Source organism: Corticium candelabrum, chromosome 17, assembly GCF_963422355.1.
Source record: "Corticium candelabrum chromosome 17, ooCorCand1.1, whole genome shotgun sequence".
NCBI classification, from domain to species: Eukaryota; Metazoa; Porifera; class Homoscleromorpha; order Homosclerophorida; family Plakinidae; genus Corticium; species Corticium candelabrum.
The window spans coordinates 2,539,717-2,556,304 of NC_085101.1; the positions used below are offsets into that span (position 1 = coordinate 2,539,717).

Sequence of the window (16,588 nt, forward strand, 5' to 3'; positions counted from 1 at the left end):
AACGCGTCTCCCAAGCACGTATTAGGGAATCTCTGCACCGAGTAGACCCAGAAGGAGTTGCTGTACGGTGGTCTTCAGCAATTCAGCGACGGAAGTATGCTGTGTTTGCACCATTGTCATTGTGGCGTCTTGATGGAAACCACAATTGATTAGGTTTAGACATCCATCCATCCATCCATACATACATACATACAATTTTTTTTGTTTACAAGGGCCCGTAAGGCCCAGGTTAGATACTGCAATCACTATTCTGCAATGTAACACTGCAATGTAACACACACACACACACACACACACACACACACACACACACACACACACACACACACACACACACACACACACATACATACATACATACATACATACATACATACATACATACATATATACATATACACATGTATAATAACATATATAATTTTCATTATATGTATCCATTTTAAATACTTGGGACACTTTTTAATAGATGGAGACTTGTCATTCATGGTGGAGTAGATGGATACTCAAGACTTCCTGTTTACCTGCACTGTTCAAGTGACAATTGTGCAGACACAGTCTTGAGGCTGTTCCAGGAAGGTGTCACTAAGTATGGCCTGCCATCTCGCATTCGTATTGATAAGGGTGGTGAAAATGTTGATGTTGCTATGTATCTCCTTATGCATCCACTCCGTGGCCCTGGAAGAAGTACAGTTATTGTAGGGAAGAGTGTGCACAATCAAAGGATTGAACGTATGTGGAGAGATGTTTATGAAGGAGTTGTCTATTTCAACCATAGTCTGTTTTATCACCTGGAATCTATTGGTATGCTTGATCCTAGCAATGAACTGGACCTTTTCTGCCTCCACTTTGTTTATATTTCGCGTATTAACTCTCACTTGACATCCTGGCAAAAGGCATGGATTAAACATCCCATGAGATCTGAGCACAACCTGACTCCAGAGCAGCTGTGGACAATGGGTTTGCAAAGAATTGCCACTTCTAATAATCACATTGCAAGTGAAGTCTTTGAGGTAAGGTTTAATTGTTTATCGTGTATGTCTTGCATGACTTTATGTCAAGGTATTTCCAGGATGGAGATCAGCAATTTGGTATTGACTGGGGAGGACCTGTGTCTCATGAAGACACTTATGAAGTGGTTCACGTGCCTGAGACGCCTACTCCTCTTAGCATTACTTATATAGAAGAACTTCAAGCAACTGTTTCACCTCTGGAACCTAGTATACATTATGGTATAGATTTGTATGAAAGGGCATTACTATTTGTATCTCAGAATGTTGGTTGTGTAGTTTAGAATGTTGCATATTATTTGTTGTTGCCTGTGTTTTATAAACCAAGATATGAATGTTACAAATGGCACTGTACAATAAATTTTATGACATGCAAACTTGAAGCAGAGATCAACTATACTATGTAAGTAGATGACAAGGGAAATTCTGTTGGGAATAGAAATTAAGTTATGATCGCATATCCAGACATATCCAGACTTATCCAGACATCTGGACAAAATTTGATAGATTTGTCAATGGACCAGTGAATATACAGATCTTGCCTGTTGGTAGGTAACAAATAAGGTTGGTGTTGTCAGTCAGCAGAAAGATTAACTTAATTAATTAAATAGAAAATATTGTACCATATTCCATGTGTTCGGCATTTTGATAATTGCAATATGTTTGAAGGTCACTTGTCGAATGTCAGTATCCGAAATCAAATTTTCATTAATTTGCTTTTGTATTTATATCACAGGAATTACTAGTTGAAGAAGAAATCTGTGATGCCTATTCCTATTTGTGCATATATGTCATAAGCATGCATGCAGTGCAATCAACAACTACAAAAACACCTGCTATTTTTGCTCACAACTTACTACATTACTAGTTGAAGTTTTGCTACAAGTAAGTTGGATGCATGTAGTAGCTAAAAGTTGGCCAGCTACTGTATTTCTCTGAATTATTTGGTCTGGCTATGTGAGACTAGCGTATGGTTACACGTGAGGTGAGGGGGAATACAGTATCTTATTTGAACAGTCTGCTCATGCTGACGTTTCTGGTCATGTCTGTGTATGAGCTCACCAGCAGGTTACTGCGTTTTCACTACATCATGTATTACATGGTACTTAGTATGGATGCTGAACTACCTGTGTCCATTGTGAGCAAAATTCTACAACTGTAGTTTTACATACAAAATGCATGCCATCTATTACAAGTCAACAATTGATAGACCTGGCTCACAATGTCGAGAAGCTATTCTAACAAAACGTCATTATATGTAGGTATCAACTCATGAAATATCAACTGACAAACAGTTTCATCACTAAATGCAGTGTAACTCTTTCTCAAAGTACAGCTATCTAAGTTGTACAGTAGCCATCATTACTGTAGCTATAATTAGTAATAATAGATAACCAGTAGCTATCATTACTGTCATCGCCTCTGCTTTTAGTAGTGCAGGTTTCAGTGATCATGGCTCCTTTGTTCTGGTTAAGGCACGGCCTCGGTTTAGTTCAGGATCGAATTGAGTCAGGTCATGTTCACAGTCTATCGAGGAGCAGATCGACACAGCAACTGATTGTTTTTAAACTTTCAGCCAAAGACTGTCAACTGGCTGGCAACAAATCATTTGGAATAATTGCTAAGAACAAAGCAGAACAACAATTGTGCTTAATTCCTCCATTTCTCGTATAGCCATTTGCCTCACCCACGTTGAGTTTGCTATAGTTGTTACACAAATACATCATGTCACTCACAGTCATCAAAGGTATCGTAAGAAATACATATATTCAAGGTAGGTAAATGGTTGTTAGGTTTGATATACATCAATTTAACTAATGTAACAACGGACAACTAACAGAAAAACGTTATGCTTGGATCCCTGTGATTACATTTCACTACCAGGCTTAGCTTGATGGCTCAAGTAATGTTCGATTTCATTTTCAAAACACAAATAGACATGTTCAATGTCATTGTTGTCAAAGTGAGTTTCTGCTACAACTTGCAACATCATAATGCAGACAAGAATATTAGTAACAGTCACAAGACTTACAACGGAGCAAGCCAGACAGTTCAGGTTAACAACAACAGTCACAAGTCTGCCCCAATTAAATACTAGTTACTTAAGATACACAATCAATTGAGTGACAAAGACAAGGGAGTTTCTTGCTCAAGAAAATTACAATATTCTCAATCTCACCATCGCTCGAACTAAAAGCATGTAATACTAATGAGTGTGTACTGACTGTACAATTTACATGAAATGACACTGCCAATGAGTGCCAGCAGTCACACACACACACACACACACACACACACACACACACACACACACACACACACACACACACACACACACACACACACACACACTGTTGACTTACTGCCAGACAACAATTTTGATAGAGGCTACAATACTTATCAAATAGATGGATCTTATTTGCAATGCTACAGTTTACCATATATCTCATTCAACATATTTTAGGGGGCAGTTCGTAATCATTGTGTATCTAACAATCCAGATTCATCAGGAAGAAAGTGGGTGGAGTGAGTCCAACAGTCCAGTATGTAGTCCTCATCTTACCATCTCATTGAACACATGTGTAGTAACGACAGTTGCACAGAACAAGTGTGATATTAATTTATAATAATTACGTACCTTGTGCCGGGACCTCGTAGGAATGAAGTGTTTGGCTGGTGCGGTCTGATCCTACTGATTCAAGATCCAGCTTTAGCACTTCAATCACTGATCAACTCTTTGGTACAGCCTTTCTACATTCCAAACTTAGATCTAGAATAACTTATACATATACGGTGTTGTCAAAATCGCTATTGATATAAATTTGCCTACAAGACTGTTACATATAAATGAGTCATAACGGACCTCATGCACAGACCGACGTCTAGGGCTAGCAGACCGATATCATGAAGTAGGAGACCTCATCGACCTCATAGACTTATCGATCGACCTCATTGTTTGCCTAACGACCGACCTCATTAACTTAGCAAGCGAGTGTGCGACCGACCTCACTGAGTGTGCGACCGACCTCATTGAGTGTGCAACCAACCTAAGTAAATAGAAGTACTACCGGCGTAATTTTGACACTGATTACACGCCATATATATATATATAGGCGGTATCCTAGACTTTACCCTACTACTTCAGGAAGTCTGAAGCCCTACTTCTCTAAATTTCAAATCAAAGGCTCTGATGTCAAATTTCTTTCGTTTGTCCAGTTGCTAGCGGTAAGCCTTCTACGCATGTCGATCCGTTTCATTTGCCTTTCCAAAATAGCTCTAATCCGTAGTGTTATTGAAGGCTCTGGTGGCAGTCTGTTTTGCAGACAATCAGGAGTGTCTTGTAACTACATTGTTCCGAACGGTACGCATACGTGTGTGTAACCTTGTACCGTACCAGACCCTCTCGCAGTACGAGCTAGGCTACGTGTGTGTTGTCGACGTGGTCCATGTGCACTCGTTTACAGATGTCCCTAAAACTTCTCTGCTTTTCATGTAGGTGTCCGCGTTGCAAGAAAAGATGAAGGTATAAATTCATATCATAGACGTGTGCAGTCGTGTTGATTTGTGTATTTTTGTATTGTGCTCTGGAAACGGAAGTGAAGAGTACACGACACTAGAGTTGCGTGATTTCCCACAGTTTAGCTTCCGAACGTCTCCATGAGCTCATTGTAGCACAACGCACCTATTATTGAGGCCTTCTATTGTACGAGGGTGTTATCCAAGTCTTCTTGTCCTATTTGGCATCTTACATGCATGTCTTTGTACAACAAAGTGCATCAGTGTCCAAACAATGTCTAGAAATTTTACACAAACTACGCAGGGGCGTACCTGGGGCATCTTTGAGGATCGCTTCTTTTAGCTAATTAGTGCGCTACTGGACATTCCAGTCATATCAGTTCAACATGCTATTTTATAGTGAATCTTTTTATTAGTTACAAGGTCTATTAGTTAGAAGACATTTGTAAATATATCCATAGGGGTGCATTTCTTTTGCCTCTTTTGCTCTTCTGGAAGAGGCCAGAAGAGTCACGCGACCTCTTCTGGTCGTTTCTTTTGCTTCTCCCCCCTTCTTCTAAAGTGTTAGAAGAGTCACGAGACCTCTTCTGGCTCTTCTGGCCGAAAGGCGGAAGAGGCAGAAGAGAAGAAGTCTCGTGACTTGTGAGACATGCGCATTAAAAACGCGCGTATCGATGGAGCCGTACGAGCGTCTTTCGCTTCCATTGCTTTGGAAACCAAGTGGTCTTCCAGAAATATCAAATCCCACAACTACAGCTGCTGCTAGTAGGTGTTCTCCAAGGGCTCCCTTTGAGGCACAAGAAACGGAGACAACGGTTGTAGAAGTCGGCTCTTCAATTAGAGATCCAATTTCTTTAGTGAAAACCTTATTTTGCTATTTCCGCGTCCATCGCACTGCTAAACTATTAATGCACATGCTCAGCTCTTCTAGGTCCTCTTCTGGTCATTTCTTTGGCTTGGCTCTTCTGATCAGACTGCGCATGATCGACCTCTTCTGTTCTCTTCTGACACCTCTATTCCAGAAGAGCAGAAGAGACAAAAGAAATGCACCCTAGTATACATGTAATATTGATATACACTGCACATTACGCACCAAATTTCTTTAGAGTCTTGGAGTCTATATCTGCATCTCAAACGTATGACCCAAGCCAGGAATTCAGCAGCTACAGCTTTGTATACAGCTGATGAAATATTGCATGCAGACTCACTGCAAAGGCTGATCCAGGATAAGTACAGTACTCTACTGAGGCAGGGCACGCGTATGTGCCCCCCTGGCAGTAGAAATTACATTGTCAAACGAAAACCTCGGAAATTGATGCTGCTAGACATTCCATTGCAAGAGGGCTTCGAAGATTCAAGCGTAGACAGTGATGAATAGAACAAATCTAGGTGGTTGGGTCTAGGAGTAATGTAATATATGTGTTGTAGACAACGAGACAGCTGGAGCTCTAATTACGAACTATAGAGTGTCTAAAAATTACAATTTATGTTATACATAAAAAACAAGAGGATCTCTGACTAAAATGGGTCAGTTCATAAACACGCACACACACACACACACACACACACACACACACACACACACACACACACACACTGAACTCCTAGACTCGTGCCCAGTCCTCCTCCGCGCTAGGTTGCTTACACTACGTGCGCTAGCTGTCACGTGTGTATAGGTCCATGTGGTTTCACACGTGTGGTTGGCTTAAGCACGGAGGGACCATGCTTCGTCACGTGACATGCTTTGAGTCTAATTAAGTTATTTAGCTCAGCCCACTGGTCTCAGCTAAGAGTTCTAAGAGGCTCGACACAGAAGGTGGTAGATTAGCAAGAGCCTAACAACTTGCCTACAACTGGTCAGTCGCCTGGCCTCACAAATCAACGCCATCATGCACATGCACGATTCTCTTCGTAAAACTGCGCCGGCTAGCAGAGTCTAGAGTAGGATAACGCAGCCCATGACGGACATATTTCGTACATTTGACTACCTTCACAAATCTAAAGCAGATCTAAATCTAAATACAAATTCAGATTGTCATACACCCAGATGTGTGTCTCTTTCGTGAGCTGCTGTACATCCTGGTAATCATTCGCCACTTCTTTAGTTAGACGTCGCTAAACCTGTTGATATGATTGCGAGACACCAAGATGGTTGAGGTCTGTATTGCTTGCTTTCCTGTACCGCGAGCAAACAAGCATGTAGGCTTTTAGGAGTGCAATCCCACTGCTTTGGCGATCTCAGAACTTCAGTGCCACAGTGCCCGTGATGAGAGCCTGCAGGCGTGTGCTGTCGGCATCCTCGTTGGCTTTCCCTTTGACCAGCGCTTGCAAGATGCCAAACAAATGAGGGCTTTGACGACGCATCGTGTCTTCGATGTCTTTCACAAAGAAACGACGTAAATCTTGCCACGAAACAGGCCCTCGACCAAGAGAACAGCAGTCGGACTCCCGCAAACGTTCGATCTATCTCGGACGACAGAGTCGTTTCTACTAATTGCCAATTGATTGCCGTCTCCGTATAATCTCTTGAGACATGTTGCTTCGCTGGAGTTGGACAAGTCCCACTTGCTTGATTCGAATCTTGTCGATTTCTCCTTGTGACTTCTACAGGTCAAACAGGCACTCTACAAGTACACACCTCTTGTACGCAGTGCGTATCTTACTTGCATAAGGCGAGGGGTGATTCCGCAAGTCTGAAACGTCAGTAGAATGTGCTATAACTCCAACAGAGACTACTGCGAAGGCAATAACAACGTAGACGTATGTTCTGGTGGCATGGTCCATCCTGTGGCGAGCTTCCGGGAAAGCTTACGAGCCACCTCGACGTGACTGATATTAGCTTAAAATTGGTCCAACAAAATCTGCTAGACGTAACTAACAGGGACGCCTGAACGCGGTGCTCTGGCAGATACAGGGATCAGGACCCGTCGCAGCCTTTTGAAAAAGAGAGGCTTTACCTTCACGTACTCGTGTGGCTCGACAGGTATGTAGAAGGTCTAGGCGCGCGCGAATGCACTTGCACTTACCATTGAGACCGCTCTTCTCGAAAGTCCTTCTCTGGTCGCACTCTCACGGACAAGGACGCCATCAACAAGTTATCGGCACGTAATGGCTTAAGCCTGGTTCACAATATGATGCCGACGTTGAGTTGAGCGTCAAACTTCAAAGAAACCGCCTCGACGTCGGCGGCATCCTTTGATGTTGACGCCGACGTCGACGCTGGAATAGGATTCATTTCTATTGTTGACGGCGTCAATATTGTGAACCAAGCTTTAGTGGCTCTATAATTGTTGTGTACTTAGTCTTTCTAATTGTGTAATCATGCATTACAAAAGCCCTCCTACGGAAACTATCATGCTAAATAGTAGTATCTACCAATCATGTCACGCCATTTCGGTCACGTTACAAACATGTTTGTCACGTGACGAAGCATGGTCCCAGTCCTCCTCCGTGCTTAGGCCAATCACACGTGTGAAACCACATGGACGTATAAACACGTGACAGCTAGCGCACGTGGTGTAAGCCACCTAGCGCGGAGGAGGACTGGGCACGAGTCTACTAAACTCCCAAGAGTAAGCGCCTGCCACGTGACCTAATACAACACGTTTACTTATTATTTGGACCCTTTAATTGTTAGTTGGAGTGCAGTAAAGTTTATACTAAGCGTCTTGTTCTACAAACTTTACAGGATTGAGGAAGACGATTTATTGTCAAGGTAGTGGCCCAGTGTAGCGCGTGCTAATAAGCGTGGCTAAAGCACCTAACTCAAGCATTATATCAATGCAAAATTTGTATTGATAAATGCAAACACAGAAACGCCGGTCTACTGTTCGATGTCTTTTGTGCCACACACTTTAATATATCACATGTTTAATTAATCGGTAAAGTCAAAATTTCAAATATTTGTCAGTTGCTTGTCCCGACTTGCCAGATCACGTCTACTGTCTCTGTGTCAAACCTAGTCACTATTTTGATTTTACGAACGATTTCTGTACCAGAATTTTTGTTTTGCATCTTTATAACTATAATTATAACAGTTATAATTAATTTAACTGAAAATAATGATTAGACATAATCAATTAATTATATGTACATTGTGGCCTGTGTTTTTAAAATACATTATATTTTGTACAGACAATAGAATCGGAGATCACTGATCTGAGCAGCGAAGTAGAGCATGAAAAACAAGAAAGAATGAAGTTGGAGGTTATCATGCAACGTTACACTTTTGTTAGAAATTGACTCAAAATTTATAGATCGCCAATGAGCAACTGCAAGAAGCCGTCATTCAGCACCAAGCAGACAGCAACCAAACTTCAACAGTTAGAAATAAAACTGTGTGACACTTTATTGTATATTTCTCATTGTCATGGCAACAGAAACTAAAACAAGAACTGGAACTTGTAAAAAGTCAACTACAGAATGAAAGCAATGAATTTGCTCAGCTAAAGGTCATTGAACGCTTATTTATGATTTTAGCAAATGCTACATATCATATATTTTTATACATATTTAGAATTATTTGCTGGAAATGCAGAAGAACACTTCAACTTCAACAAGATCTGTCGGTATACTAAATATATTTTTTAATTGGGTAGAAAAGTGAGTTTCAAACATTTCTGTTTTGTTTAACTTTTCTGTTTTAGATTTTGACAGCATCTGTTGCTGAGCTTCAAAGAAATCAATTAGTTATAAATGGAACGATTGAGGTATACATGCATGCAGGGTAGCCTTTTGACCCCCATTCTGTTCAAAATCCGTGTCAATATTTAATCTAATTTTTGTCTGCACGTCTTGTTTGAAGCTATGTCTAAATGGTATAGACGTACAAAACTACAAAAATTTGGTATGATACTTTACATTTGTTTCATTGCCTGTGTTCTTGTGTTCTGAAAACGTCTCACGGATATCTGAATAAGCAAAGGGCAGAACTTTACAGGAATGCATATGGTGGCAATGCGTATAGAAGTACCTACAATTGTTGATCTGCATGTGCTATGTTATAGTGTGTAAGTATGGTGTAAACAGGTAATTACCAGTAATTATATTTACAGGCAATGAAACTGGAAATCAATGATACAAGACAAGAGCTGCAGAGTGAAAGGGACGCACGAATGACGTTGCAGGTTGACAACAAACTTTTCTGAATACAATACACTTTGTGGATCTAATGAGCATGCTATAGAACGAGAATGTGCAATAGCAAGAAATGATTTTGAAGCTTCGATCAGACGTTCTGAGTATCAACACAACTTCAAATGTTAGCACACCTGATTCAAATATTTGCATGTTCTAGTTTGTATATTTGTGTCTGTGTTTGCTTGTTTGTTTGTGTTTGCTTATATGTATGTATGTATGTATATATGTTTATATACGCGTATATATATATATATATATATATATATATATATATATATATATATATATATATATATATATATATATGTATACGCGTGCTATTTTGTTTATCTTAAGTTAAAGTTTTCATACTAGGAAGTGAGGCAAGAACTGGATCTTGTGAAGGAGCAATTGCAAAATGAAATCCAACAATCTGCTCAGCTACAGGTTTGTTTATGCATAATTCTATTAATCATACCCAGCTGATCCGCCCAATTTGGATGTCGTGTATTACCGCAGAATGATTCGATAGAATTGAAAGAAAACGCTTTCCAACTCCAACAAGACAGTTCTGTATAAGGATAATTGTACAGTAGATTTAGAAGCGATCGTATTCATGTTTTTCATTGTTTAGGGTTTGGCAGCAACTATTGGTCAACTAAACATAGATATCAACACAACAACAGAGGTATCTTTGACAAAGATGGCATATAATGCAGATACTCAAGTTTGTCATATGCATAGACAGGCATCGTTCTGCTAGATATTTCCCCCATAATTTGAACTACATGTCAAACACGTCTCTTAGAGGAACGCTGATACAGGGCCGTAGCAAGCTGACCTAGCGCACACTAATGGGTGTGGTACGCTTACGCGCGTTAAAAATTTCGAACTGCCTATAAATGAGAATCCGGAACCCAACCGTGATGTAGTGAAACAGACGCAAACCTTTACCAGATGAATAATAAATTGATATTATTTAATCACCTATGCGTTAACCGAAAGTTCCAAGAAATAGTGGACAGACGAAAGTGCAAATTTCAAAAACTGCCAGTGCTATGGCCCAGGCAGCCCTGGCACTCTCTACGAGACTGTGATAGGAAAAATACTGTAATGGATGACAAGCTAGACTCTGTCGTCAGAAAAACGAGTACGCAATGTCACGTACTGCTTGGTAATCCACTAGTGTGCTCAGCTGAACTGCATGTAACCTCTAGCTGTTTAAAATTTCAGTTTTCTGGCTCTAGTAGCAAACATAAATATCGTCATTTAGCCTATACTGTCATCAAAATTGGCTACTTCGGGACCATCAATTGCAATTACTCATGAGGTGCTTCAAGTTTCAATCCCTCCGTCAGATGATTCTGAAGTTTTGTCTGTACAACTTTCATTTTGCTAAAAGATCTTCGACGATAGCTAGGACATAGAACAGAAATTAAACAAAGAAAAATCGCTTGTAATAATGTTGACTAGGTGGGAGAAATTTGACTGTACTGCCCCTTCTTCAGCTTTCGTCTCTGCAAATTCAAAATCTTTCAAGTTTCCTGCAGGTTTAGTGTCTCTGACACGCATTGCTTGTTTCTCCATCGACTTTTGTCTTTTTCTGTTTCCTTTCTTCCGCCTGCATCCTAACTCATTTGCTTGACTTGACACTTCAATTCATTTAAATTACCATGTTCTCCACCCATTTCCGGGTCACGTGCAACCAGAAAACGATCGAGAAAGCGCTTTGTTGTTCAACAGCTAGCTATTACAAGATTGTAAATGGTAAGTGTGTGAATAAAGAACCTAACACACTTGTCGTTAGCTTTTCCGAAATGTCAAGTACGAAGAGCGAAACTGCAGTGCACGTGGCGGACAAGAACGCGATTCGCCTTTCTCATTGTACTAGGAATAAAAGCTGTATGTCATAGAACGAGGTGCAGCCTAAGATGTTCGCTTGTTCTGCTTCGTTAGGACACAACTTGAAATGATGGCACTTTTTCAAGTTTGCGTGGGTGTGCCTGCGTGTGCGCGGTGAATCATGCGCGGGCACCTCTCGCCATAAAATGAAAGTTCTGTATTTCACTTTCGCCGTATGCTCTCATTAGCTCAGAACCTGGCTGTACAAGTGTCCTGGCAGCTTTCCCAATTAATATCAAGATCAAGAATGGGTGTTGCCGTACCATTTAAATTGTTTCCAATTCAAAATTTCTGTAAGAGAAATTGTATTTATCTATTAGTAGTTAGTCCAGAGAGTAAATGAAGAGGTCTAAGGTGATTGCTCAATTAAATGCAACTTGGCCTGGTATCTGTCAATGATCTTACCCTCCGCAGAACGACACACCAATTAGCTAAAGTCTTAGATAGCTACCACTACGTCACATAGTACACATACATTTTAACTAAAATAGGTTTATTTTATTAAATTTGTTTTAAAATATTTAGAGTTTAATTATAATTTAATTTTTTTGGTTTCTAGATATAAATTAGAAGTATTTTATGTAAACACGCCAGCAGAGAAATAAAAGTTTACTCTAGTCAATGCAACAAATAACAAGTATGTTGTAAACAAAGGTTCAACCAAAATTGACTGCTTTGAATATTCAATCGATTATTAGCTGAGCTGATAGTCATAGATTAACTAATTATGTACGTTTTTCTTGATAAAATTTAGACATGCATGTTGTAGCTACTTAAGCGAGTTGTCTTGTCAGGCTATATTACCAGCTCGTTCTTGCCGTCATGTACGTGATACAAACAATGGTATTTACTACATCAAACCCATCGGTAAAATTGCCAACAATCAATCGAGTGATCAAGTGATTCACTGACAAATGATTTGATTTTTTGGTTCTGGAGACTCGTTTCCTGTCTATTGTGATATTTCTAATGGGGGTGAGTAGTATAGCACTCAATCAAACAGCAACTCTTCGCTTATGTACATATATAAAAATGACACATACAGCTAAACATGGCTCGTTGACATCAAGAACTCTTATGAATACTAGTAGATTTGATTGATGAAAAAATTTTAGTGTCCAGACAAATTCTCTCTTGTGTGGTATCTTGGAAACAGTAAGCTCTACATAAACATAAAATAATTACATCTGTATATAAATTATATAACTGTTTTACCCAAATACTGATGAAAACCTTTTGGATGGTTTCAGGCTATACAATGGTCTATAAGGCAGTTAGTGGAGTGGTAGAAAACTTAGCAGATCTGTGGATTAATGAGGGAGTTGTCAATGAGAAGCAAGAGGACGCCTTGAACACAAGTAACGTTTTCAAAGGTCATTATAAGAACAGAATCGTTGACCAATGGAGAGATTATAGACCCAAAGAGGTCTAAACCTAGTAACGATACTTTTAATTAATTAAGATGATCATGATATTGTAATGTGTAGGTTGTTGTTGTATTGTACACAGCAGAAGTTGAAGTGCTTCGACTGGTTTTTGATGGCCACCTGAGCAGCAAGACTGATTGGTGTAGCCAAGAACGACTTGCTTTCTCTCCATACTCTGACCTGAAAACAAGTTCTACAAACTTCTTTGCAATCAAAGGACATGGCTCTATTAATCGTTATTGGTTCATCAATAAGATTTACAAAAGCTGCGAAGAGGATGCAGGCTGGCTCATCTTTTACTCTCCTGGTCGTATAAATGGTTGTTCTTGGGAGAAGCCCAGTGATGCTAAAATCATCTTTAGTCGTGCCACAAATGGTACAACCTGGGCAACGGGTATGGATGTCATCCATGAATATGTCATTGTGAAACTGATCAACTTTTGTATGTACTTTCTTGCTACTGCAGGTGACGTAGGAGAAGCAGACGTTTTGGCAGTCTTTGTTGACTAATTACGCAATCACGTGATGAAATGTCCTGTTTTGGTTGCTGGCTTTTTCGACCCTAATTGATTAGTGTTCATCTCTTTTTCAGTCTAGCTCTTGCATGTGACGTCCGCATTTTGCTGCTAAATGGTGTGCATGCTAGCCTAGTGCACCAGCAATCGATCGTGTTAGGTAATATTTCAATGTGAGTGTATTGATAGTCTTCTCTGTTGTTCATGAGCATCTGCACATACATCTACGTATGTACAATAATATGATCTGCAAAACCTGTACTGTGTCTAGTCCTCTAGAGGCATGTATAGGCAGTGCATTTGCATATATATATATATATATATTGAAATAAGAATATTTGAATTTTCGGACTCCAGTATGAGTGTTTACCAGAAATAGATGTGTATAAGTGATTTATATATATATATATATACACACTGTAAATATGTGTATGAAGTTTTCGAGTTTACATTAGGGGGTCAAACGCTTACTAAAGCATTTGGAAGTGAGCCAAGTAAATTTTATTAAATAAATAATAGCGCTTCTTTTAATTAATTAATAATAGTACTTTACGCATGCCCAGTAGACTCAATGTCATTCTCTGTAGTTTTGAGGGCTCATAGAGGAAAACCAGCTACGTTTACAACAACATGGAAACACTCAGGTAGAATTTCTGAGATCTACTCTGTTTATGTACAACGTTAACCCTCATTCCAGTGACTGTTACACCATGCAGTTAAAGAACTTGACCAACTACAACTAGAAGGTTCCCTAGATAATGATCAAATAGTTATAAAAATAAAGTTAGGCACACTGGCAGCAACAGGAGGTCGAGGCCAAGTTGAAAGACTAACTGCACCAAGGTTGGTCTGCATCGATCATGTCAATATCCTTCCCATTGTGAGGTACTCAAAGCAGAAAGATACATACTACATAGTGGCACAAACAATACCAATTTCGTTAAAGGCACAAACAATACCAATTTCGTTAAAAACCTCACCTATTTCCTATGCAAAACATAATCGCACCTAGTTCAAAGATGTGTCTCGAGAGATTCAAAAGTTAAAATTTTACTAAATTTTTTCAAATAAATGTACCCAAAGTGTATCACAAACAGGAAAAACAAACCTTTATCAACTAGGACACTTTTTCAGCCACAATCGTTGTCGCAGGTATGTTATGAGACACTTTGGTATTGGCAGACCTTCAACGTCTTGGAAATTCACGAGCACAGAGATGCAAGATCGACAAATGTCCTTCAGAGGAGGAACTAAAGACAGACATTTTAATTCAATTTACTAGTATTTGTGTGATTAAACTACACAAATATGTAAATATTTATAGAAAGCCAGATCAAATTAGGTTTAGAGAGTATGTGTACCAGAAAGTCATTATATGTAACCCTTGCTTATTGTTCCTTTGCTGCTTGTTAGTAACATTGATCCAATGTCATAGAAATTTTGTTTCTAATTAATGAATTAATAGCACATTAGAGTCTACGATCTGCAAACAAACGTACGCCCATAACAAACTAGATTCACTAACTAATCAAGTAGTGACCCCCAAAGTAGTCACTGCACTTGTCAATTTTTCATGTCCTTCCACACACAAGGCTTGCCATTCAAGCTGCAGTCCATTTCCAAGGCCATCGAAATCTAGTCTCGCGTAGCCAGACTCGAACTGAACACACCAGGCAAGTGGCCTAAATCTAGCGCACGTACAATAGTAACAAAGCCAAAAGTTCTCTATACATTGTGCTTTCTAGATTCAAATCGATCAGACAAGAATAGTAGCCTAGACAATATTACTAATTATCTTACCAGGTTGGAAGGAGGTCATGTCAATTTGAATTAGTGAACCAACACTTCGTAACCCAATTGACGGATAGAGACCCTTCAACGGCACCTCTTGTTCACAACATCCAACTTCATACCCATTCTTTGTAAAAAACACGGTTGCTCTAGTCTTCTCCGCACCTTCTGCCAATCCATTCACCCCATCCAATGTATTCATCCCATCCAACGGTCCATTTCGAAATCGAACGCCACATCCTATCCTGTCCCCTCTACCACAAACTCCGAGTTTCGTTAATGTGTTCACACAAAAATTCTGTGATCTTGCGACCTCATCAAACAAAAAGCCGTCATCTGCATGGTAGGCTGCTGACCCAGGCTCCCAACCCGGAAACATATCGAGAGAATATTGTTCGTGCACAACACCAATGTTAATTTCTGCCTCATTTCCCGTGTTTTCAATAAGAAACTCGAAGTATCTTCGCGAGTTGGAGAAGCGATGTCTGCCGATTGCTATTCCAACGTCCTCGTGACGGAAATATACTTGTCTTCTGCCGGTGTACGACAAACGGTTGCCGTCTATTGCTATTTGACTCGACTCTCTCCAAAGCAGCGAGGATGACGGGCATTTTTCGCCACACACGTCCATTGCACTCATTCGACATCCGGGAAAGCACCGATCGCGATCGAGGAGATCGAGCTTTTTTGTTTACATTGTAAAAATACGTTCATGGAATATGAAGTCTTGTTTTACTATAGATGGTATCTAGTTTTGGCACAACTGAGTTGTAATCAACATGATTGTCAACAACAGAGTAACCAAACCTAATTTTGGAGGAACCAAATTTATTTAATAAATTGATGGGTAGTAAATAAATATTGATAGATGGTATTCATATTATTAATAAATGTTGTTATTATTAATAATAAATTTTACATTATTTCTGGTTAACGTGAGCTACATCATCGGCATTGATTTTCAGGTTCAGAAATATATTTTTAGCTAATTAGGTGCGACAGAAATATATCATTCATTCATTCATTCGTATATGTATAAATCTAGGTATAAATAGTACAGTGACCCTATTTAGATGCTAATTATGTCAGTTTCTATTTGCAAGTACGGTTCGTCTTGATCAAAGGCTAACTTTTAATTAATTAAGGTACCATGTACCCTAGTGTCGACGATAATTTACACGTTCCTAGAGATTCAGTAAAATACAAAATACGTTAGGTAATATATTTCATAAGTACATACATAGCAAAATAAACTCTCGAAAATAACCGCGGTGTTATCACATGATCAGATATTTAAATCACGTGTCTA

General features: G+C 39.5%; 2 protein-coding genes and 1 long non-coding RNA gene across 5 annotated transcripts; 1 reads left to right on the top strand and 2 right to left on the bottom strand.

Moving 5' to 3' along the window:
• The first annotated feature begins 471 nt into the window (after positions 1-471).
• On the top strand, positions 472-1,294 carry LOC134192821 (uncharacterized). Its single transcript, XM_062661580.1, has 2 exons — positions 472-1,018; positions 1,063-1,294. Exons 1-2 carry the CDS (start codon positions 648-650, stop codon positions 1,292-1,294), a joined length of 603 nt encoding a protein of 200 aa, XP_062517564.1. The 5' UTR covers positions 472-647.
• Positions 1,295-2,167: 873 nt separating this feature from the next.
• On the bottom strand, positions 2,168-2,818 carry LOC134193285 (uncharacterized). Its single transcript, XR_009972046.1, has 2 exons — positions 2,698-2,818; positions 2,168-2,631 (listed from the first exon to the last, which is right to left on the bottom strand). It is a non-coding gene; the product is annotated as an uncharacterized LOC134193285 (long non-coding RNA).
• Positions 2,819-14,061: 11,243 nt separating this feature from the next.
• Positions 14,062-15,934, bottom strand: LOC134193179 (SPRY domain-containing protein 3-like). Of its 3 annotated transcripts, XR_009972031.1 has the most exons (4): positions 15,289-15,934; positions 14,597-14,738; positions 14,469-14,541; positions 14,062-14,397 (listed from the first exon to the last, which is right to left on the bottom strand). XR_009972031.1 is itself a non-coding variant. In XM_062661981.1 (2 exons), the coding sequence occupies exons 1-2, from the start codon at positions 15,917-15,919 to the stop codon at positions 14,602-14,604; spliced, it is 768 nt and encodes a 255-aa protein (XP_062517965.1). In that variant the 5' UTR covers positions 15,920-15,934; the 3' UTR covers positions 14,062-14,601. The 3 variants fall into 3 exon arrangements, 1 of the variants encoding a protein (XP_062517965.1); XR_009972030.1 differs by having other exon boundaries at positions 14,469-14,738; XM_062661981.1 differs by having other exon boundaries at positions 14,062-14,738.
• Positions 15,935-16,588: the final 654 nt, after the last annotated feature.

Bases quoted from the DNA above. Each gene is read 5' to 3' on its own strand.
- LOC134193179 (XM_062661981.1), bottom strand. From the start codon at position 15,919: ATGAGTGCAATGGACGTGTGTGGCGAAAAATGCCCGTCATCCTCGCTG. The intron at 14,739-15,288 runs GTAAGATAATTA...GTCTGTCTTTAG, and splicing joins CATGACCTCCTTCCAACCTG to TTCCTCCTCTGAAGGACATT.
- LOC134192821 (XM_062661580.1), top strand. From the start codon at position 648: ATGTATCTCCTTATGCATCCACTCCGTGGCCCTGGAAGAAGTACAGTT. The intron at 1,019-1,062 runs GTTTAATTGTTT...CTTTATGTCAAG, and splicing joins AGTGAAGTCTTTGAGGTAAG to GTATTTCCAGGATGGAGATC.